The sequence below is a fragment of the Lontra canadensis genome, unplaced genomic scaffold, assembly GCF_010015895.1.
Source record: "Lontra canadensis isolate GAN:19392208 unplaced genomic scaffold, GSC_riverotter_1.0 scaffold79, whole genome shotgun sequence".
In the NCBI taxonomy this organism is placed as follows: Eukaryota; Metazoa; Chordata; class Mammalia; order Carnivora; family Mustelidae; genus Lontra; species Lontra canadensis.
Window position 1 is genome coordinate 8,585,506 of NW_022631073.1, and position 24,593 is coordinate 8,610,098.

The 24,593-nt window shown below is 41.5% G+C and overlaps 3 protein-coding genes across 4 annotated transcripts in view; 1 reads left to right on the forward strand and 2 right to left on the reverse strand.

Annotated features, from left to right (window-relative positions):
• Positions 1-5,736, reverse strand: part of ACADSB (acyl-CoA dehydrogenase short/branched chain) — a 37,488-nt gene extending 31,752 nt beyond the window's left edge. Inside the window, exon 1 of the mRNA XM_032882139.1 lies at positions 5,674-5,736. Within this exon, the coding sequence (XP_032738030.1) occupies positions 5,674-5,715 (42 nt within the window). The 5' untranslated portion in view covers positions 5,716-5,736. The remainder of the gene's footprint in view (positions 1-5,673) is intronic.
• The window catches only part of PSTK (phosphoseryl-tRNA kinase), a 29,542-nt gene continuing 8,659 nt past the window's right edge, over positions 3,711-24,593 (reverse strand). Inside the window, exons 6-7 of one of the 2 annotated variants that reach the window (XM_032882140.1) lie at positions 22,861-23,074; positions 3,711-3,750 (exon numbers count right to left, since the gene is read on the reverse strand). In XM_032882140.1, the coding sequence (XP_032738031.1) occupies positions 22,875-23,074 (200 nt within the window). In that variant the 3' untranslated portion in view covers positions 3,711-3,750; positions 22,861-22,874. Of the gene's footprint in view, positions 3,751-22,857; positions 23,075-24,593 lie in introns of those variants that run through there. The other variant, XM_032882141.1, reaches the window with a different exon arrangement.
• IKZF5 (IKAROS family zinc finger 5) lies at positions 5,714-19,984 on the forward strand. Its single transcript, XM_032882138.1, is given in 5 exon segments — positions 5,714-5,816; positions 5,819-6,085; positions 14,886-15,071; positions 16,927-17,109; positions 18,248-19,984. Coding segments are annotated over 5 exon segments (1,683 nt in total). The 3' UTR covers positions 19,192-19,984.

Below are 24,593 nucleotides of genomic sequence, written 5' to 3' on the forward strand. Positions count from 1 at the left end.
GGTGGACGCTAAAGGAACGACTGGAGCTTAAGAACCTGAAGCGGTTCTCTCTCCTTAAATAGACTCAGTTCACAAGGTGAACTGCCTCAAGGTGCATTCCAGCATCTCCAAAGGCTAGCCCTGGGTTCCTCTGCAATTCTGAAAACATCCTGCCCCTGCTCCCTAGCAGTTCTTTTCTTTACTCTAGCTGGCTCAAGTTCTGCTTGTACTTTTGCTCCTACGACTGGACTTAAACATCCTTTCCTTCTTTTGCTCCAGTTCTGAATAAATACTTGTCACAAATCCTCCTCTAAGGGATACCCCACAATAATTCTCTTTGCCTTGCTTGTCTTCAACAGTCCCCCCAAATGGTCTGTGATAGACACCAAAGGCTCAGACCTGTAACTCTGGCTCTGATTCTACTAGTTTCCAGCTCCCTCTCCTGCTCAGCTTCCAAAGTGCTTCCAGTCAAAAGTTTAACTGACACTTTTAGAAGTCTGGAGTCTAAAGCAGAATGAATCATCTTCCATTCTGTTCCCTCTAAACTGTTTTCCTCCAGACGCCCCAATCTTTGCACATCACTCAGCTACTCTATTCAGAAAACACGGTGTCCATCTAATTCCTCCATTTCAAGATAATGACCCAATCTTTTCAAGGCTTCCTTTATGAATGCCCCATTCAGTGGTATCACCTTAGCTGAGGGCCCGTCCCGCCATAGGCGAACTTCTGAAATGGTCTAAGTGTGACCTGACCTCTTGGGTTCCCTCTGCAAGGTACTACCCGTTTTATCTCCTGAGACCCTTTGGCCAACGGCAGCTCAGGATCTCAGTGGCTCCTGCTGAGATCTTGAAAACCAATTTCTATGGTCAAGAAACTGGGTGGGGCAAATAGGATGAGACGGGGTTTTCTACCAGGTTATACGGAGAAGGGCCACCGTTTCCCACCCTCGGAGTACACATGGAGCACGGGTCTATACCAGTGGTTCTGAATAGCGGCACCCTTTTACCCCCAAGGAACGCTGGCAGTCCCTGGAGACAGGTTGAGCTGTGGCAAGGGCCAGGCGTGCTCCACACCCTGGGATGCACAGGGCAGCCTCCCACAACAGAGAACGATCCGGCCTCAGAGGTCAACAGCGCCCAAACTGAGAACCCCTGGTCTAGCACTTAGGAAAGGAGGAGTCAAAGCCATGTAAGCCCAAGGCAAGTCTGGTGAAAGGATCTTGGAAGGAGAGAGCATCTTACCACTGCCAGAGAAGATCATTATGGTTACTTAAGTCTTCTTGGCACTGGAAAGAAAGAAGGATGGGAAACAAGGCCCTATTTCCATTTGAAAAAAATGCATCTCTGTACTGATGAGTAATAACGTTATGAATGCTTGTGTTTTAGTAGACAAAAGGGTTGTTCTCTGGGACTGTGGACAACCCAGTTGGAGCAAATCTCACTGTTGCAGGAACAAGTATGGACATAACCACGTCACGCGATAGAGACTCGTCATTTTAACTCACTCCATCAAACTGCGAACTTATCACACCAGCAGTGCTAGAATAATTATTTCTTAAACTAGTGCTGTATATTGCTACGCTATACCTTGGTGCACACAGCTCCCTTGGCCTATCATCTCCACCCCTCTGCTGCTTTCCCTAAACCTAAGCCACCCCTTCTTTTGACGCTCAGTTCCAGCCCCTCCTTCTATAAGCACATCTGTCCATGCTATTTATGTAACACTGGGAATAAATCAAATCTTCTACAGCCTTAATGGCATTTCTTAACACATATACCTTGTCTCTCCAACTAAAAATGTAATTTCCCTGAGGTCAAAGACCCTGTTGTAAACGTACAGACCCCCAACATTAATCAGAGTACTTTGCACAAAGACACCCCACCCCCTCCTCCTGGAGTTACTAGTAATGGACTCTGCCTGTATTAACAGTGAGCGTTTACTGAGTAGTTACTATGCACCAAGGGCCGTTCTAAGCACTTAACATCTAACATCGCCCTAATACTACTGTCCTCCCCACTTTGCAGGAAAGGAAAGAGAAGCAGAATGGGGCAGCAACCTGTCTTGAGGTTGTCCCGCTACGAGGCGGTGGAGAGGTGCTCTGACTCCAGGGCCTGGATTTACAGCAGGTGAATAATTTCTACTTATGCACGTACTCAGTTCTCACTGCCCAGATGCCACAGATGTCCAAAAAAGTGCTGTCGGTTTTCTTGAATAACAAAAAGCTGAACAAGATATGTATCTAGTTTAGCAGTTCCAACAACTCGCAGTCCTTTATAGGATTAACCTAACAAGGAAGTATCGCATCAAGAATATTTTTCAAGAATGACCTTTTGTGGGGCGCCTGGGTGGCTCAGTGGGTTAAAGCCTCTGCCTTTGCCTCAGGTCATGATTTCAGGGTCCTGGGATTGAGCCCCGCATCAGGCTCTCTGCTCGGCAGGGAGCCTGCTTCCCCCTCTCTCTCTGCCTGCCTCTCTGCCTACTTGTGATCTCTGTCAATTAAATAAAATAAAAATCCTTAAAAAAAAAAAAAGAATGACCTTTTGTGAAGTATCAAGTTGCCTAAAATGTTTTGGAACCACGGGGTGACCCAGTCAATTCTCTACAAATTGGGTCGCCCAAACATAAGGGACAGGTTTGTTCCGATATATCTGCAGGGACAACAAAGTCCTTCTGAGAAGGCAAGCGTGGCTGAGTGTCCACGCTGTGACCTTACTGCTGGATGTCAAGAGCACACTGAACACTCACTGCCTCCCAGCTCCTCATTGGTGAGATGAAGCCACTGATACCTGTCCGACAGAAAAGAGGGCATTGGGTGCAGGATATAAAATGCTCTCCCTGGCCTACTGTAAATTCTCACTAAATTCTGCCTTTCCATTTATCTTTTTCTTTTAAAAACTTTTATTTGAGAGAGAGTGAGAGAGAGCACCAGTCGGGGAGAGGGAGAAGCAGACCCACAGCTAAGCGGGGAGCCCGTGCAGGACTTGATCCCAGGATCATGACCTGAGCGGATGGCACACACTTAACCTATTGAGCTACCCAGGCGCCCCTCCATTGGTCTTTGAGAGGGACCAAAATTGGCCCTACTTTGCAATTCTCTAGCCTCTATGCACCTGCTATGACAGCAATAACCCTAGATCATAGATGATTCTCTACCACCAAGGCTCAAAACCTTTCAAGGCTCTAGACAATCCAAAGGATAAACGCCAGCATTCCTTACAATGCCCCCAGTCCCCTTCTGTTGCAGTGTTTTCCCCCAATTCTCTTCTCCTAAAATCTAAACCCAGCTCCCAAAGAGCCTCTTTCTCCCCTAATGGTCCTAATTATCGCTCCCTCCTCCGAACCCACAGGCAGACTGTGGACCCCTGGGATTTGTATGTCTACATAACAGCAGATTTGTTGGATACAGTTCTAACTTCTCCACTAAAAGAGAAATTTCTAAAAGCTAAGTGTTCAGGGTCTTTAGTGTATCTGCCATAGGACATGATGCCTCACGCATGGCAATAGTAAGAGCTAACATTTAATGACATCTGACTCTACACCAGGCACTATTTTATTTATTTATTTTTAAAGATTTTATTTATTTATTTATTTGACAGAGATCACAAGTAGGCAGAGAGGCAGGCAGAGAGAGAGAGAGAGAGAGAGAGAGAGAGGAGGAAGCAGGCTCCCCGCAGAGCAGAGAGCCCGATGTGGGGCTCGATCCCAGGACCTTGGGATCATGACCTGAGCCGAAGGCAGAGGCTTTAACCCACTGAGCCACCCAGGCGCCCCACCAGGCACTATTTTAAAGGCCTCACATCCCCCTATGGCTAGATGCTATTATTCTCCCCCATTTTATAGATCAAGAAACTAAGATCCACAGAGGTAACCTGTCCAAGATTATACTGCTACGAAGTGACACAGCCTGTGCAATCTGGCTGCAAAACCACATTCTTAACCACAGTGCTAGACTCACCATCCCATCAATCACATTAGCTAATTAATGTAAATGAGCTTTAAAAATTATGAAAGACGATAAGCCCCAATAAATCCAAAACAAATCCAAACAAAATCCAAAGAAATCCAAACAAAATCCGAAACAAATCCAACCAAAATAGGTCTCCACTACCTCTAAGGGAGGGAGGCAGTAGTGCATGAAATTTAGCATCAGACTGGAATCGGAACACCAGCTCTTACCACTTTCTAGCTGAGTGACCCTGAGCAAGTCACATGATCTTTTTCAGCTTCAGCCTCTGTAGCCAACAGATTAAACTACCACTGTGTGGGATGGTTCATAAGAATTAAGTAAGATCAGGGGTGCCTGAGTGGCCCAGCTGGCTAAAAGTCTGCCTTTGGCTCAGGTCATGATCCCAGGGTCCTCGGTTTGAACCAGGCATCAGGCTCCCTGCTGAACCTGCTAAGCTCCCTTTTCCCCTTTCCCCCAGCCCCGCTTGTGCTCTCTTTCACTCACTCTCTAATAAATAAATAAAGTCTTGAGAAAAAGAAGAATCAAATGAGACGACACAGGTAGAGCCCAGAACAAGTCTGCCGCACAGTATGTGGTCAATGAGGGCTGACTCTAAAAGGAGAGTCAAACTGCAAAGCCCTGGGAATTTTCTTTACTAAACTGTTAAAATAACAAGTATAAAATAGTACTGACAGTGTCATAAAGGCTTATTTCTTTGCAGCAATAACCCAATATGACTTTAGTAATTTTCTTAATACCCCAAGCCCATAAAACAATCAAATAACATTAACTACTCTTAATTAAACAAACAAGAGTTCTGCCTCTGGGCATAACACTCACTGAAGGAGCACTCTGAAGAGCCTTTAAAGCCAATGTGAAAACGTTTACAACGAAGCAGAAGTCAAGATGACAACGAAGTGCCGCATATCCAAATGTGTGCGGGTTTTCTGGAAAGCATGCCCTAGGATGAAAAGCTGATAGTGGGAACGCTTAATATGAGAAAACCCTGACGAAGTATCAAAGAATCTACAGTTTGGGCCAGTCCCCAGAGCAGAATTCGGTACAACAGGTGGAATGATAATCCTGGGAAGCAGCTTTCAGCTCAAGTTCAAGGCAGCGGGGCGGGAATGGGCACCCCCGAACCGCGCAGAGCTCACCCATGGGAGATGCTGGGGCTCCAGTCATGAGATAAAGGGCAGAGGGAATTCTTTAACTGGTCGGTAAGTCTGACCAACTCCGAGGTCCCTTCCTAACGTTGGAGATGGGCCGCACAAGACACGGAAACGCTCTGCTCAGAAAGAGACCGGGACTGTATTTTAACCATCTTTTCAGTTAAAATTGGGAGTGGGGATGAAATGTAATAATTGGGGAAACGTGGCAATAGAGAGGTAACATCTCTGCAAAATGCCCCTAAAGATCCTAAACTCCGAGGCTCCCATGGCCCAGTGGCTCCGATTCCACTCATGGTGCGTAAAGAAGCTTCTAGAATAGCTCCCAGCCCCTTTCTCACCAGCTGCTACCAGCTGTCACCCCCTCCTAAGAGAAGCGGAGGCCGGCTCCGCCAGAGGCCTGGAGGGAGATCGGAGTCGCGATCAGCCCCGGGTGAAGGGTCTGAGACCGATCGGGCGGAGAGGAGGCTCCGACCCGGGACGTGCAGCGGGCTCCCCGGTCCCGTTATATGAGAAGCCCCCGCTGCCAGTGCCAAGGTCGTCCCCGACTCCTAGGACGCCCGGCGTCAGCGCACTCACCAGCGCGCTGCCACGCAGCAGCCGAGCCGCCGCTCGCTCCATGGGTGCTGCAGACCGAGTAACCGTGCCAAGCCCAACAAGTCGCTGCTCAGTGCCTCCCGGCCCAGCGCCAGCGCTTTGGGGCGGAGCCAGGGCCTCGTCTCCGCCCCGCCCCCGGCGCGCCTCTCTGGCCCCACCCCCTCGCGCCTACGGAACCCCAAGAGAGACATACAGTTCCCCTCTTCGCCTTTGCCCTGCGTACTGCTCACGCGAGACTTGGACAGGGCAGTGGGGCGGGAAGAGAATCGGAAACACAACAAACATGGCGGCGGCAGCGGCTGCGACGGTGACGAAGACAGCGGCGGCGGCGGCGTTGGCGACGGCAGCGGCGTTAAACAAGGCAGTGGGAGTTACTCGGTGCGGTGGTCAGGTGGTAAGTAGCAGGCTTCCGGCTCGGACGGCGGCGACACAGCTGAGCAGGACGGTTAAGAAGGAGCGGCTGCAGGGGAGAGCGGGGTTCGCGGCGGGCCGGCTGACCCCACCCAGGAGTCAGTCTCAGCGGAGGGTTGGGCGTGGTCGGTCGGTCGGCAGGGTCACGACCCGGGACGTTCCTGGCCCGAGTGCGGAATGTGTGGTCCTTCGGTTCCGGGAGCCCCGAGGGAACAGCTTCTGTGGGCAGGGGCTGGAGACTCCTGGGTAGGGACCTGCTTCTTGCTCTGACAGGTGGTCGTATGGGGGTCTCTCCGAGGTTTGCGTCTACACTGGGTCCCACATCCATGGGCTCAGCGGAGGCGCGGGTCTCCTGGGTGCTCCGAGTTCTGATGAGGATGCTGACCAGACGCCAGTCCTGGGCTGCTCCTTGGGAGGACTTTTAAAACCTCTGTCTGTTACCTAGTGGTCCAGCTTGGGTTAGTTTCTACTGTTTGTGCCCTCTAATTCAGCGGACATGTGAGGTTTGGGGAGGGCTTTGCAGCAAAGACCTATTCAGGTTCATACAGGTTTAAGTCTGTCAGTAAACTGTAGTGCAGGTAGCCAAGCCATGCATCTATGAAGTGCTCCTCTAACTGAATTTGAATCGAAGTTAAACCGGTTCCAGCAACCACTGCCAACCACGTGGCCCATTTAGTGTCCCCTTAATGTGCTGTTCACAACCCTAATGAGGAGTGACAAGCGCGAGAAGAAATAAAGGCACTTTAAATTGTGAGACCTAAGGAAATTCAGGTTAGAAGAAACAAAACTTATTTAAAACAAAATTTTAAACGTCTGGATTAATGGTATTAAAATTCCATTTAATTTTAATTGATGAGGTGCCTTCACAGATACAGTTTATCATTGGGAAATCGTTACAGGGAATTGAAATGTTTGGTATTTTTTTGCCCCTCGGGGTTCAAACTGTTTCCCAGAAAACCCTGTGTTTGAGGTTGTGATAGAGAGCATAATAAGGATGAGAATCAAATGTTCCCTTGCTGGGGGTGCCCGGAGGTTTTCTTTTTAACCCTTTCCCATGAATGTTTTCCCACAAGGCTAGTGAATTTTTTATGCAACTGTAATTGTTCAGAAGTACTAAGCCTGACCCTTTAAGTGTACAGTACTGTGCACAAATGAAATTAATAACTTAAATTTAAGAAAGACGTTAAGAGTTTGCCAAATATGAAATCTTTAGAAATCCACAGAGTCAGTGGGGAGTCATAATAGTGCATGTTTTTCTTTGGGATTCTTCGGAGCTTTTGTTGACATGAACCTGTTGCTTTGTTCTTTGATTATCTGTTAGATTAGTTTTCTTTTCTGGTAATGGTAAAATTGGCAGAAGTTATTTTCTTATTAAACCTGTAGATGCTAATTAACTTTCTCATAAAGGTTTTGATCTGTGGTGTGCTTTTCTTTGCAGACCTCTGTATGGCTTTTCAATTTTAGTTGAAATTCCCTCCATGGCCTTTTGGAGTCCCTTGGTGTGTCTCCAGAGTAAATTTCGATTACTCTACATTTCATCAATGTTGGAGTGGCAAGAAAAAGGAGGAACTGATTTGGGGTGAAAAGGTTAGAGTGTGTAGCTCCTGTTTTGGGTATCTCCTGACTATATGTTTTACTTTTATGTTATGTTTTTTGATTTCTCAAAGCTTCATAATGTTCCTTTTTGCATTCAAGGAATTTTTTTTTTTTTTTGGACAGTTCTATAATCAGAGGAAGTGTGTTCTAATTGTCTTTGAAGGTCTGTGTTAACTCTATACTAATCAGTCCTCATTTGTAAGGCTTCTTCATTGATGTGTATTCTATGGCAGAGTAAATCTTTCAGTGGCTATAATTACTGGGCTATAAAAATAAGCATATCTATTGAACTGTAGTCACTTTATTTATGAAGGCCTACCTAACCGCCAAATTAAACTATTGTATCAGTAAGTTAGTTGCTAAGTATTCTACCTTAGGGTTAGTAACCCCCAGATGGTAGGTGAATAAAATAGATCTTTCTATTCTCTAATCACGTTGTTCTCAAAAGTCTCCCATAGCTTTTAAAAAAGATAGACTTTGGGAAGAAGGTAGGTTAGAGAGATTCTTCTGGTTCTTATGTAACTGCTCTTTTGTAGTTTTGGCTGTCTTCTAATTCACATCATGATGCCTGTTTTGTTAGTTCTTGGTTGAGAGGGTGTGTGTGTATGTGTGTGTATGTGTGTCAGTAACTTCCTATTTATAATGTGAAACTGAAGAACTAATATCAGAAGTCTTCATGCAAATAAATGCTTTATCAGAAACCAAGGAAAGAGAATAGTTTTAAGTGAGTGGTTTAAAGGTGAAGAGGTTTTCATGTTCTTCTGGGATATCGAAGCTTCGCTTTTCTTTTTTTTATTTTTTTTTCGAAGCTTATTTTCTTAAATATTTCTTTCCTTCACTAGTGTGTGTAGCACCTGGTTGTTTTGTAAGAGCCTTATTTTTGAGCCTTGAATGAATAATTTGGGAGAAACTTTTGGCATGAAAATAGTTCAGGTACATTCTCCCCAGTTTATACACACATGTACCTATATCTCACGGAATCCCATACTAAACCCAGCTTAGAGTAATCACAGGGAGGACTCAAACAGTTTGCCATATCATAAGGAATGATAATCGTATGGTACGGGAATAATTCTTCTCTGGTTGATGTAATTAGATATCAGTTAGTGGAAAGAGTAGACCAGGCTAGGAATACACCACCCAAATCTGTAATAAATATTGGAGAACTCAAATATGTTCCTTTTTCTGAAGACATGATCTTACATATTAAAATTTGTGTAAGTTATCTTTTGGCTCCAAGATGTTGAATTCATGGCTCAGGGAAAAGATACCTTCAGTAAAAACAGTTTGCTGATGTCCTAAAGTAGATTTTTATGGTATGTTTGCAAAGGTTTTTAGATTCATCCGTGTCTTGGGGGCATTTTTGGATTTCAGTTAATTTGTGGAGTTCTTAGATTAAACTTTCAGTCAGAGACTGATGATTATTTTATTAAAGACAGGAAGATGTCTTGGATATAAAACCTTTATTTTCTTTTGATACTAGGAAGTCTTCTGTAGTTTCACAGTTATTGCTCTTTTCCTGTTTACTGTCGCTTAGAAATAGTGACTTGAGATGAACAAAGCGGGATTTTGAACCAAAGGCTCCATGTACATTCAGGCAAAGGCCTGTCTTTTGTGGGGTGGGGGGGTGGGGGGTTGGGGGGATGTGTGGTGTGAGAGAGAGATGTGAAAAAAGTCAAGTGAGCACAAAAAATGCTTAGGAATGGAGGGACACTTAATTTTTAAGTCATTACAGAATGTCTGAGGTTGAAAACCATATCAGTATATTTAAAAACTCTTTAAGAAGAGATTTTTTTTTTTCGTATTTACAATGTAATCTTCCCTTTTTTCATTGGCATTCTTTGTTTTGTTTTTTTTAAGTCCATCATGCATTATGATTGAAAATCAGCACACAATTTATGGCAGAGAATGCAGTGAAATTTATAATGTGACAATGTGATAATAGCCAAGACTGTCAAAATATGCCAGCCATCTTCTGTAATTAGGCTCATTTGTGTTCTTAAAACTTGAGATGCATGTATAAAAATACCATTTTCTTCTGCTTGCTTACTGGCAATCTCATGCATTTTTTCTGCACTGTCACATGTTCTCCTGTAGCACTGTTAGGCTTTCTAATCAGGAATTGGTAGGATTTATCTTGCTTATTGAAGCCTATCAAAATGGAAACATCTCAAATATCAGAATTTCTTAATTAATTATAACTTTTATAGTTAGGACACAGACAATCTATAAGGGCCTTACTGGTCCTCGTACTTTTTATTTTTTCCTTTTATTGTGGGGGCCTCTTCCTCTAGTACTATATTGAGTAGCTGTAGAAATAGTAATCATCATGGTCTTATCCTTGATTCTAAAGGGAATGCAACTAAATTTTCTCCATTAATTGGTGTAGGTTTTTGGAAGATATCCTTTATCAGCTTGAGGAAGTTTAAACGTTCCAAATTTGAATAAATGATTACTGTAATTTTCTTGCCCCTAGTGTTGTCTTTGGCACTCAGATGTCAATCTGATGGTTTTTCTTATGTGGGTAGACTGTCTTTTTTTCTCTAGGAAGTTTTATATTCTCTTTGTCCTCTTCGAGGTTTTAAAATTTCAAATGTGTCTAAGTGTTGTTTTAGTATCATATACTATTTTGCACTCTATGATCCTTTTCCATCTGAAAGGGATCTTTAATTTTGGAAATTTCTTGATTGCTATTTTTTTAAAAAAAGATTTCTCTTTGTTTACATTTCTGTGTTTCTGAAACTCATTTTAGAATTCTATCTGCTACATATCTTACCTTTTTCTTTTTTTTAAGAATTCTCATTTACTGGGACGCCTGGGTGACTCAGTGGGTTAAGCCTCTGTCTTCAGCTCAGGTTGTGATCTCAGGGTCCTGGGATCGAGCCCCGCATCGGGCTCTCTGCTCTGCGGGGAGCGCGCTTCCCCCTCTCTCTCTGCCTGCCTTTTTGCCTACTTGTGATCTCTCTCTGTCAAATAAATAAATAAAATCTTAAAAAGAAAAAAGAATTCTCATTTACTTTATTTTATTTTTTTAAAAAAGATTTTATTTATTTATTCATCAGGGAGAGAGAGAGAACAAGCAGGGGGAGTGCCAGGCAGAGGGAGAAGGATGCTCCTTGTGAGCAAGGAGCCCCATGTGGGACTCAGTCCCGGAACCCTGGGATCATGACCTGAGCCAAAGGCAGCTGCTTAACCGACTGAGCAACCCAGGCATCCCTATTTCTTACCTTTTAATGTGTATATTTTACATTGTTTCCCACTTGTGTGTGTTTTGTTGTCCTTTCCTTTTCCTTTTATTGAGATACAGTGTTACCACAGATTATTGTTGATCTCATTCTTTATAATCTGACTGGCTCACTTTTTCCCCCCAACCAGAGGGCAATTTTTTTTTTTTAAGATTTTATTTATTTATTTGACACAGAGAGAGAGAGAGACAGCGAGAGGGGGAATACAAGCAGGGGTGTGTAGGAGAGAGAGGGAGTGGGAGAGGGAGAAGCAGGCTGGATCCCAGGTCCCTGGGATCATGACCTGAGTGGAAGGCAGAGGCTTAACAACTGAGCCACCCAGGTGCCACCAGAGGGCAAATTTTAAAGGACAAATGAATAGAATCAACAGGAGTCATAGAACAAATCATAATGCACTGATTAGGAAGCAGAGAGAACCAGTTCAGATAAGCCAGGTAAGATGAGAAAAAGCAACTGAAACAAATTTGTTCAGAAACCAACAGTAATCCTTAAAATTAAGTAAGTTGAGCCAGACCAAAGCAAGTGATTTAAATAGAGAGCCATAAAGAGTAAAGTAAGGTATGAGTTTGGGCGACTGCAATTTGGACTCTATGGGTTACTGAGACAAAGGTAGACCATGTTCGTTTCATTGTAACTGAAGAATGGATTTAAACGAGAGCTTAGCATGCTCAGTTGATGAGGTGATTGATAGAAAAAGGGAAAAATACTGAATCTGGGACAGAGGAATGTTTTGACCCGAGGTATAACCATTTTTTGCTGCAAAAATAGCTGAGAACGTGCCGTATGCTACAGGTGTTGGGGGATACTTGACATACAGATACTTGTAAAACTTACAGCAGCACTGCCAGTGTTAATATTATTCTGGTTTACAAAATAAGAAACTATAGCTGAGAGAAGTTTCTTTCAGAGTCTACAAGCTAGTAAGTTTGGGCTAATACTGTAATACTCTGTTCATCCAAATGAAAACTGAAAAGTGGTAGTGATAATAATAATACCTTTTAAAACCCCCTAGACATCTTCTCAGAAGGGTGGAAAGAACTTTTCACAAATGTTGCATTAAGAACAATGATAATTTTGTCACCTGCACGTTCTTATTTGGATACGTATGTTCAAAATAAAGAACAAGTTAACTGTGAAGAGAGAGGAAGACAAGAAATACAGAAATTAAATAAATCAGTCCGGGGCCAGTAAACAAGGGAAACCAAAAACAGCCCTGTGTCCTTCATTAGTTCCTGAAATATATCACTGCACTGTTGTACAGTACGGCTCTCTCTATGAGGAGCAGCACTCACCATATCACAGTCAAGGGTTAGTCTGTATCTAGTAGAATGCCAGTTAAGTTAGTTAAAAACAGAAGTTTGGGTCTTAAAACATCAGTCAAGCTATGGTCAGTTGGGAAACGTGCTGTCACTGAAGCCCTCTCATTTCTCAACTCCACAGTTCTTTCTTTGGAAAACAGGCTGAAAAGTACTCTGAGTGGTCCAGACATTCCCAAACGAGAAAAGCTTAACTGGTGGACTTAAGTGACTGAGATATTAAGATTTTTATTATTAGGACTGGGTGGTATTGGTGTGAAGACAGACAAAAATAGACCAGTGAAACAGAGTAGAGCATCCAGAAATAGGGTCACATAATACAATCACCTGATTTAGAAGGGTGGTAACAGAGTCTAGTGGAGAAAGGCTGGTCTATGAAATGCATGTTGCTGGACAGTTGGCTCTCTCTTTGGAAAAAAGTATATTTCAACTCTTACCTCACAGTATACATACACAAAGCTCAATTCCAGAAAAAAATATGAAAAGTAAAAAAAAAAAATAGTAAAGCTTTTAGGAGAAATTGCAGAACATCTTCAGGGAAGATGTTGGCAAGGATACAACCCTAAATGTAAAGGAAAGAAATGGGTAAATTGGACTATGTTAACAACTTCCAGAGTGAGAGAAGCCGCTGAAAATATACGTCTCCAATAAAGAGCTCATATCCAGAATATTATAAAGAACTCTTACATATTAACTAGAAAAAGACAGAAAACCTAATAAAAAAATGAACAAAAGACTTGAACAGATATTTCATTGGGTACAAAAATAGCAGGTATCTCTGTGGCTAATTTACATAAAACGTATACAGTTTCATTAGTTATCAAGGACTAGAAATGAAAACCAATGTGATCCCACCACGAGCTCACTGGAATGGCTGAAGTGAAAAAGGCAAAAAATACCTGCATATTGGGGAGGATATGGAAGAACAGAGGTCCTCTTCAGTGCTGGGGGGAGTGTAAATTGGCATCAGCACTTTGAAAAGCCATTTTGCATTGTCCAAAGCTGAATGTATGCAAGCCCTGTGACATAGCGGTTTCAGAAGTCAGGGTAGCAGAGTCCTTGCCGGGCTCTGGGGCACCAGTACTGGAAGGGTCCACCCTGGGATGCTCGTGGCCTTCTGGATATGTTTGTTCACTTCATGGATATGTTCACTTTGTGATGACTCGTTGAGCTTTATGTGCTCTTCTGTGTGTATGCTGTGCTTTGAGAAAAAGTTAAGCATATATGTTGAGAAGTAACTATTCTTAGCTTAAATTCCATTTTACTGGCTTTTAAAGATAAGGACTTTTTAAGGTAGAAATTATTTATTAAATAGTTGGAGTTTAGGGGAAAAAATGAGCAGAAGACATACTTAAGAAGATCTTACACATTTGTATAAAAATTTTTATTGGGAGAAAAGACCTTTGTCTCCTAGGTGTTAGATTTTCTTATCTTGTTCTTACTAGAAAACTTTTTGGTTATTTGATTTCTGAATTTGGGCCATAAACTTAGGTGAAGTCCAGTTTAGTTTGTGGTTACAAAATCTCATGGGAGATTTCCCTCTACATGAGGATCAGATATTTCTGGTTTTTTTTTTGTTTTGCAATAATCATAGGGGTGCATATAAAGTTTAGAATTTGTGTTTTTTTTAAAATTTTCTTCTTAAAATTATTTGTTTTTTATTATGTTCAGTTAGCCAGCATATAGCATAGCATGTTTTTAATGTAGTGTTCAGTGATTTATTTTTTGTTTTCTTTCTTAATTTTCCCCCTCATTCTCAGAGTGAATAAGATGATGCATGGTGGTAGAGACGGTGATTCGGATTTCTAAGGCAGAGGTCAGGAAACTATGGCCTAAAGCCTTATCCTGGCTCAAGGCTTGCTTCTATAAAGCTTTATTTTGGAACATAGCCATACTCAATTTGTTCACACGTGATTTGTGGCTGCATTTAGCTATAATGACAGAGTTGAGTAGTTGCGACTGAGACCTCATAATGGGCAAAACCTAATATACTACTGTCTGACCTTTTTTACAGAAAAGGATTGCCAGCCCCTGTTCTAGTGCACCTATTTCTAGAGCATTCATGTGAACCCTATGATTTGAGAGTCTTTGCTGTCTGAAATGATAGTCTCTAGCCATATGTAGCTATTTCCATTTAAATTAATTAAAGAAAATAAAAAACTCACATTGTTTGTATTAGCCACATTTGCAGTGCTTATTGCTGTGTGTGGCAAGCAGAACTCTATTGGACAACGGAGATATGTAACATGTCCATATAGAAAATTCTCTGGCCTCAATCGAGCTACCTTTTTTTTTTTTTTTTTTTTGTCTCCTTCATTGATAATCCCTGCTGCTGTGCCTCCTTCTTTCATGTGGACTTATTTTCTCTTTTTTGCAGTCTTTGTAACTTTTTTCCATCCACTAAGACTGAATTTGGTCCCAGTTTATTTAAATACTAAATACAGTAAATTTTCACAATTTTCTCTATGTGTTCTCTAGTTCACCAAGAAAATAAGTTATTTAATGGCGGGTACTGTATTCTGTGTTGTTTTGTATACCTTGCACATATTAATTTTTGTCATTGTTGTTTTGATACATACTGGATCTCCCTAAATAGTGTGAAATTATTTCAGTTTTTTTCCCCTAGGCATAACACATTGTAAACTTCGAAAGAAAAAAGAAGAAAAGGATAAAGCAAAGATGGGTGAAAAGAAACCAGAGCCTTTGGACTTCGTGAAAGATTTCCAGGAATATCTGACTCAGCAGACTCATCATGTGAACATGATTTCTGGCTCAGTTAGTGGGGACAAAGAAGCAGAGGCTCTTCAGGGAGGTAGACTCATCTTAATACTATTAAATAATTCATTTTTCATAAATATATTAATACTCATATGTAGTTATCCATATGGTGAAGACTAAATACCCGCCCCATCTTCTAAGTTCTGTGAGCTAACAGTAGACACAAGGAACCCAAACGGGCTGCAGTATTAGCTTCCCTACACAAAGGATCTGGCAGTGGGAAATCTGGATTCGATCAGAGACACAATAGGGGTTCCTTTTTCTTCTCTCTTTAAATGAAGAAAGGGCTGACCATGTTTACTTCTCTAGACAGAGAATCTGCACAGAGAAGGCGGTGACACACTTGAGCCTGCTCCAGATAGACTTTAGTCTGGTTTGCTTACCACACGGTCTGGAATCTGTTCCTGAACGTAGCTCAGGGGTCAACAAACTACAGCCTGTGGGCCCCAGCTGGACTGTGAATTGTTTCTGTATGACCTGCAGACTAAGAGTGATTTCTACATTTTAGAATGGTTGGGGAAAAAAAAATCAAAAGAATACTATAATATATGCAAATTGTATGAAATTCAGACTTCAGCATCCTTAAAGTTTTATTGAACCGAAGCACACTTGCTTGTTTGCATATTTTCTAGAGCTGTTTTTGTGCTAGAACAGCGGAGCTGAGTAGATCTCGTAGAGAACAGATGCCCCCACAAAGCCCAAGTTATTTAGTATCTTATCCTCATGGGAAGAGTTTGCTGCCCCCTGACGTAGATGGTCTGTGGCCTTGTTGTCCAGGGACTAGCAGCAGAGACTAGGCATCACCTGGGAGCTCGTTAGAAGTATAAATTGTCAGACCCCATTGCAGATCTGCTGGATCAGAATCTGTTTTAGTAAGCTCTCCACATGATTAATATACACATTGAATTTCGAGAGGCACTGGGTTGGGAGAGACATCGAAGATGGGGACACTGAGCCTTGTTCCTCCAGTGCAGTGGCTCCCTTGGATATTGGATTTGCACCAACCAGCAAAATCACTTCTCTTCTCCTAGTGAGGGGCGGGGGCGGGCAGTGGAAGAGGGGGCTTGACTTGTTCATACCAGTACTGCTGTTTCCTGTGGAGGAGTAGAAGTGTTTCCCCCAAGAAGTTGTAGGAATAAAAATGTCCCTCCTGACACTAGTGTACAGGTTCCTGGGCCGGGATTCAACAGACCAGGGTTGTATTCCCCACTGCTTGCTGGATTTCCGGATACCAGCACTTTGCCCCTTCAGTTTCTTTATAGATACAAAAAAGTAGTTGGGTTAAATTAAAAGTAAAAGGCTAGACGAATATCTTGTAGCTTTCAAATTCTTACAGTTCTAACATTCAAGGCTATCAGATACAGTATCTTCCTTTATGTGCCTAGTTAAAATTTTAAGATCCTAAATGCATCCCAGTATCTAGAACATGTATAAACCAAATGAAACAGGGCAAAACTCAACATTAATTGCTTTAGACAGTAGTATACGGAGTTAGGATTTGGGGAGATCACCGTGACTGCCGGTTCTAATCCTGGTAGAGCGGGCCGGCGTCTTAAACACGTATAGCTTTGCCGTTCCTGTTTACTCCCTTGGTCCTCCAGACCCGTCAGATAAGGCAAATACCCTATTCTCTTCTTCAACAGCATGCTGAAGACTGATAAAATTGATGTGTAAGTAATTTGAGGTCCCCCTATAAAAGGTTCTCAACAGAATATACTACTGCTTTTGTATGAAATTGACCTCTGTTTGGAAAGTCTCTATTTTCTGAGTTTGGCTTTTGTGCTAAATAAACTATCATTTTATGAAAGATTTTCTACCACTCAAGACTAAAATGCTAAATTGAGTTGATTCTGAGATGCATAATTTCTTTTGCTACACTTTGTTTATAGCTGGAACAGACGGTGATCAGAATGGACTTGATCACCCATCTGTTGAAGTTTCCCTGGATGAAAACTCAGGAATGTTAGTAGACGGGTTTGAAAGGACCTTTGATGGAAAGCTCAAGTGTCGGTACTGCAACTATGCCAGCAAAGGAACAGCCCGGCTTATCGAACATATTAGAATCCATACAGGTAACGGCAAAATGTCTGGAGAAAGCATTTCTTTGGGGGCAGGAGAGGGGCCAAGGGAGGCAAGTTGGTATGACATATAAGTAGTTCTGATAGTTTAAAATTGAAGATTGATTTAAGGTATGAATAAATGAGGAAGTTACTCCATTTTTTCCAAACAATGGCTTGGGAAGAAAGGCCCCATCTAGAGCTTCCCCTTCCTTAGCAGTCTTTCTTCTTGATTCACATTATCTCTCAACATCTGTCTGCTTCTTAGGCTGGACAGGTTATTGCTGAAGATAGTGTGAAGTGATAAAATGTTTTTATCTTTATGCTTACAAAGTATGTTTCAGTTGCCAACCAGGGACAAGGCTTTTATACAGTTGCAGACTACACTGCTAATCCTCAGGGCTCCTTTGCCCTCCCACCTTCTGAGAAGCCCTCCTTACTGCCCTACCCTGGTGCAAGACCTGGGCGGGTGTCTCACCCTTGTGCCACATGGGGTCTTGTGCTGTGTCTGAGGAGAAGGCTCATGTCAGGGCCATGTTTGTGCCCACAGAGCCTAACAGAGCATAGTAAGGACTCAGTACTTATTTGTTCCATTAATGACCAAATCTCCTATTCCAGATATTTATTTTATATATTTGCGCCATTTTCAGCTAACGGCACTGACCCACAGTTGTCCCTTTTGGCAACTGAAGAGGAGAGGAAGAAGATAGAAGTGAAGCACTGGGCCATTTTGAAGGGACACTTAGCATAATTCATACTTGGACTGGGAAGCTTATTTCCATTTTGAGCTTTCTGTTTAATAGAAGGACTTTTTAGAAAAGGTTTTTTGTATTTTTTCCAGAGTAAGGGGTATTGGTGTGTGGATATGTATGAAGAAGTGTTCATGTATAGATGTGTCCATAAACATGTAACTGACACGTACTTTGATAAAGTCATTATTACGGAGGGAATATTACTGTCAGTTTTGCTCTCCTTTCCCCAGATGCCAGTTGAAACCATAACAGTTTTTACACTGTATTGACTAATGGAACATATCTGTAGATCTCAAATTGTTGCTGATTTAAGTTGACAGATTTCTTCTAATCAATGGGCAGCACACGAAGCTTTCCATAACTACTCTTGCAGTTTCTCCCCATTTTTCTTTTTTAAACAGGTGAGAAACCTCATAGATGTCACTTATGTCCATTCGCATCTGCTTATGAGCGTCATCTGGAAGCCCACATGCGTTCCCATACAGGAGAAAAACCATACAAATGTGAATTATGTTCCTTCCGCTGCAGTGATCGAAGTAACCTGTCCCATCATCGAAGGCGCAAGCATAAAATGGTACCAATTAAAGGTACTAGGTCTTCCTTAAGCAGCAAGAAAATGTGGGGAGTTTTACAGAAGAAAACAAGCAATCTGGGCTATAGCAGAAGAGCATTAATCAACTTAAGTCCACCTTCCATGGTGGTTCAGAAGCCAGACTACCTTAACGATTTTACCCATGAAATCCCAAATATCCAGACTGACTCCTATGAAAGTATGGCAAAAACCACATCAGCTGGTGGCCTACCAAGGGACCCCCAAGAACTCATGGTTGACAACCCTTTAAATCAGCTCTCAACTCTGGCAGGACAGTTGTCTAGTTTGCCACCGGAAAACCAAAACCCTGCATCTCCTGATGTAGTTCCCTGCCCCGATGAGAAGCCTTTCATGATGCAGCAGCCCTCTGCCCAAGCAGTGGTTGCTGCCGTGTCAGCAAGTATCCCTCAGAGCTCCTCTCCCACAAGCCCTGAACCTCGGCCGTCACATAGTCAGAGGAACTACAGTCCAGTGGCGGGTCCGAGCAGTGAACCAAGTGCCCACACGAGTACTCCCAGCATAGGAAACAGCCAGCCGAGCACTCCAGCTCCGACCCTGCCGGTCCAGGACCCGCAGCTTCTGCACCACTGCCAGCACTGTGATATGTACTTTGCCGACAATATCCTTTACACTATTCATATGGGATGTCATGGGTATGAAAATCCTTTTCAGTGTAACATATGTGGTTGCAAATGTAAAAACAAGTATGATTTTGCCTGTCATTTTGCAAGGGGACAGCATAACCAACACTGATTGAAACTAATCACATTATGCTTTACTTGGTTTTACCATTTTGTGTTTTATAGTTTTGTTTATTGGGTTTTTTTGGGGGGGGGTCATTCTAATAAGGTGTCTGCTAATTTAAAGTCTATATATTTATAGAAAAGTTTGACAGTGGAAACAAATTTTTTTTTTCTATAAATATCTGGTCAGGTTCATTTATGTATTAGAGCAGTGAGACACGCCGGAGTCTGTTTTCTTCCTTTCACTTAGACGGTTGAGAACTGGAGTGCAGTCGTAACCCTAACAGGTATCATTTAAATTCCCCGTGCTTGTGGTCCGTAAACACTTCAGAGCTTACTGATACTTGGTATTCAACATACACATCACAGCTAGATATTATTTCTGCCATATTTCAACATGGTTGAATTACCGTCTCTTACAAAGTCTGTCATAAACAGTTGATTTCAGTGTTTGGTAGAGGAATTGCCCTTAACCCCGTTCTCTGTCAACATGCTGTTTTGTTTACATTGCGGAATGTTTGCAGTACATTCCTTTCACCTGATGATCACAGAGCTATTTAGGGTAGCAGATCCTTTTTTTTTTTCCCCATAAGGGGAAATGTAAAACAGGTCATTCTTTTTAAATTCAAGTTACAAAAATATGAGGTAAAAGTTCTGAAGAGAAATGAAACCTAAATGGAATGGGTTTAATACTTAAAATACCTGTTTATTTAATTTCTAATTTAAATATGTGTCAAGTTTTCCATTGGATTCTTTTTATTCTGACTTCTTGTAAAAACCACATGAGAATGCTAGAAACATCAGAGGAAACATCAGAGGATTATCTTTAAAGATGCCTTTTTGTTTTTTCCTTTTAATTTGAACCTTTAAGTTCTTCACTCTGACGTCATTAGTGTCGGGTGAGTTTGACAAGTACACTGAGAATCTCATTTCTCCTATTCCTTTGATGACCAAAGAGGTACAGTAGGAGTCATCCATCTTATTCCTTGGAAATGCAGTCCTTCAAAAGAAAAAAAAATCTCTGAAGTTTCCATTTCCTGCCTTCTGTCCGCTTACTGCCTATAATTTCCAAGAAGAGGTGGGTATAGAAATACATGGGCAAATAGGATGCCGAAGTAATACTTAAAAAAATAAAAACGTGTCCAAAACAAATTCCGGTTTTCCCTTCAGAATTGGCCATTTAAAATATTTTCTGTGAATTCAGCTTGTAATGCTTATTTGCAGTTCTGCCCGTTTTTCATGGACAGAGACAAAACTATATGGAGACTGAGTCGTCGCCTTAGTAGGAAAGGGTACAGAAGTGGGAACATAGATATAAAATGCATTTAAATGTGATATTTGTTTACAAAAATAAGACTTGCTAAATTAGAATAATTTTGAATAGGAGGCTATTGTTTTTATATTGTGTAATAACTAGCTTACTCTGAAGAGAGCTTGGTCAAACAATAAAATATATTGTTACTAACTGTGGTTTCTGTGTACTTTGCAAAAGTTTCATTTTTAATTTGGTTCAAATCTTGAAAGTTGCTAATTGGCTTCTTAAAGAGAATACCCCAACTATGAAGCATTTATTAAGCAAACAGGACCTCCACTCTTCTATAGTAAAGAAAAAGGGAAGTGTTGATGGTAGGCAGAAGAAGGTCCACCAGAACCCCCATGGGCCAAGTTAATGGATCTTCTGCCCTCCCTTCCAAATGCTAGAAAGCCATTAAAATGAGTTCTCATGGTTTAACATCCGGTTGAAACTAACCTCAACAGCATTGTTCAAAGAGCAGCGAGGAGTCTGTCCAAACTCTAACTCTCTCCCTTGCCTGAGGCTTCTGAATCTACAGTTGAGTTTCTCTTGTTGCTTAAATCACTCATTGCTTAGATCAGCTTGAATGCAACCATTTCCAAATGTGGAACTTGGCTCTAATATTTATTTATTGCCAGAAAGAAACAGGTTGCTGTCATTTGGAAGATTTTGTAATTATTTTCTTCCTTCTCACTTTTATTTTTCACATAAAAGCAATACCCCAAGATAGAAAAATGAAGGCTTTCATTAAAAGAGAAAGAACCCTCTTGTTAAAACCAGTTTATTAACTTTATATTCTGGGCCAAATAGTGACAAACACTTCTTTTCTGGCAACTAAAGATAGATGTTTTGAAGGTACATTTTAATTTAAACAGAAAATATCTTTTTTTTCATAATTACAAACTAGAATGTATAATTCTAATTTTCTTATGACTTAAAAAGAGCACAGTTGGTATTCCAAAGGTGTCAATGCTTGAGAGCTACAATAAATTCTAAATGCACTAAAGTTTTTGCATCAAATCTACCTTATAAACTTTTTTAGTATTGTATTTTTAAAAAGATTTAGGATTTTATTTAAATTTTCTGTGAGTTAAAATTTTATACATGGAAAGATGATACTATCTTCCATTAAGTGTTGAATACGTTTCTCCCATTTTATTTTTAATCATATATTTTATAGAAATGAGCTGCTAGGAAAAGCTGAACGTGAACTATTTATAGTACTTTGCTGTTAACAGGCAATGTTCTGAAACTAAATGTATTTTTGTTCAGTGAACATAAGTTTAGATTTTTAAAGTTGGTAGATAATTTATCTCCACTAATATTTTTTTAAAGAAACTGTGAAGAGATTAACAGGGAATAATTTCATTTCAGATTTTACTAATATAGTATGTAGCTACAACTTCTTGAAATTCAAGTAAAGGCTAGACTTTTGCTTTGAATATTTTCCAGTGCTATTTCATTTTAGAAATAAGTGTTTGCCATTCATCTGCAGAATCGTTTGACAAAGGGAATATTACTTTAAAAATGTTGAGATAAACCTCATTTTAAGTTCTACAAAAATATTTATCAAGTGGATGTATTATTAAAAAAAAAAAATCCCTGCTAAGGACTTTTTCCTTAAATAGTCTTAGAGGGTATATGATTTCTAGAACTTGTTTTTGTTAATATGTACTTTGACGTAAAGAACATATTTTGTATGCAAAACATAAAACTTGAGTATGGTTGCAAAACACTATATTGTTTAGGGATTCCAGAGAGCAGTTCAATGCTGAAATAACTATCCAGTCTGTAGTTCCTATTGTGAATGAAGCTTTGCTTTTGTAATACATGAATAAAAAAAAAAATAACACTTTTCTATTGATCTCGATTTTTCTTCTTTGAAAACTAGGATCCAATTTTTTTAGTAATTTTCCAGTATGTAAACTGTTAATAAACTAAAAAAAAAAAAAGAAAAAGGTTTTATGGATGCATTGGTTTGAATCTGTAGAATGCCTTACCCATGAGACGATCGGTCACATGAATTAAAGATAAAAACAGCTCCATGTACCCACATCTCGTCTCCTTCCTAGTCTCTCTGCTTTCCTGAGGATCCATTCAGCAAGACCCCTATCCCCACCAGCCCCACCCTAAGGTTTCTGGCACAGAAACAAGGAAGCCTGCCTGCTTCTGATGCCTAATTACCCATGTCACGTCTGACAAGTGACTGACTGAAGTTATTTCTGTTATGACAAATGGGTGTTTAGAATGGACTGTTGCTTTTTTTTTAATTTTTATTTTTTTAAAGTAAGTCTTTGGCATTTCCCATCACTGAGTAAGAAGACATCAAGGAACACGAAATTGTTTTAGTTTGTAAAATCTTAACCAAAATCAGACATTTGATTGGAAGTTCAGAAGTTTTAATGCGGCTTTGAAAAATATTTCTGGACAATGTTGTCTTTCTCATAATGAAAAAAAGAAATAACATCTGGTATGTGGATGGTTTGCTGAGAACACAGGTATTTTTTGTTTCCATGTCTTAGGTCCTCCAAAAACTCTGCTTTGAGCCTGTTGAGTTCCTCTGCTAGGAGCTTCAAGTTGAAAGGAAGCACTTGTTCATCTAAAATGAAAAGATACTCTCACAATTATTTGTGTAAACTAATCAGGTTGGGCTGTCTAATAACATCAGGAAATGAATTTGAATACTTCAGACAAACCAATCAGATTATTCTGTTAATAATCACAGTCCAGTAGGTGTCCTATAGAAGCAAAGGTCACATTCATGTGACAGCAAACAAATCTTCTCAGTACCTGGCCACGAAATGCAAGAGCAGAAAAGATAAACCTGAAAAGGATTTTCCTTGTTGTTGACAAGATAGTGATTTAGAGTCTTTGTGAACTAAGAGGCAGTAAGGCCAAAAAGCAGAACGAGGCAATGACATTTCGGTTTGAAGCTGCTAAATTCTCTCTAGCAGGGCCGTGTGATCTATAACCTCCTACGATGATGAAGATGTTCTGTCCTACCCCACCCAGGAGCCACCAGACACGTGGGTAATGTGACTAAAATAAGACTGTCGTGTTATTAAACAGCTTTGCTAAAATAAAACTGGCAAACCATACACTTCACTCATTTAAACTACGATCTGGCTACCTGCAGGCACGTGCGACTCTCCCCACGGTCCATTCGAGAACGGCTCATCCTCTCAGAAAACTGTATCCCTTACTCCCACCTGCCTACCCCAGCCTCGGCCCCACCCCGAATCCCTAAGCCACCACCGATGGGCTCGTGGGGCTCCCGATGTCCCGCTTCTGGGCGCCTCATAGGCCGGGACTCAAGCAGCGTGGCTTTGGGTGGTGTTTTCTTCCACTTTGCATGCTGTTTTCAGGGTTCATCCTGGCCACCAGGAATAATGCTGACACAAACATTTGTGTACACATTTTGGTACGAACATATGTTGGCAATTCTCTTGAGCAGACACCTAGGAGTGGGTGGGCTGGGCCCCCCCCAGTAACACCATTGAACCATTTGAGGAGCTGCTTGGCTGTTTGCCAAAGCAGCTGCACCACTTCACATCCCCACCAGCCGGGCGGGTTTGCGCTCCTCCACGTCCCGCCCGCACCGGCCCTTCCAGACTCCCGCCGGCCCAGCGGGTATGCTCTGGAGTCCTCCCTGCGGACTACTGATAATTGTGTTTTCTTTATGGTTTGGCCATCTTTGTATCTACCCTGGGGAAATGTCTATCAGACCCTTTGCCCATTTTTAAAATGTGATTGTGGGGCGCCTGGGTGGCTCAGTGGGTTAAAGCCTCTGCCTTCGGCTCAGGTCATGATCCCAGTGTTCTGGGATCGAGCCCCACATCGGGCTCTCTGCTCCGTGGGGAGCCTGCTTTGCTTCCTCCTCTCTCTGCCTGCCTCTCTCTGCCTACTTGTGATCTCTGTCTGTCAAACGAATAAATAAAATCTTAAAAAAAATAAAATAAATAAAATAAATAAAAAATAAAATGTGATTGTAACTCTGAGTGGGTGGTACCCGTCCTTCACCTATTTTGGATACAAGTCTCTTCTGGGATAAAGGATCCGCAAATACTTTCTCCGGATATGTGGATTGTCTTTTCATGTTCTCTGGATGGCAGGAGAAC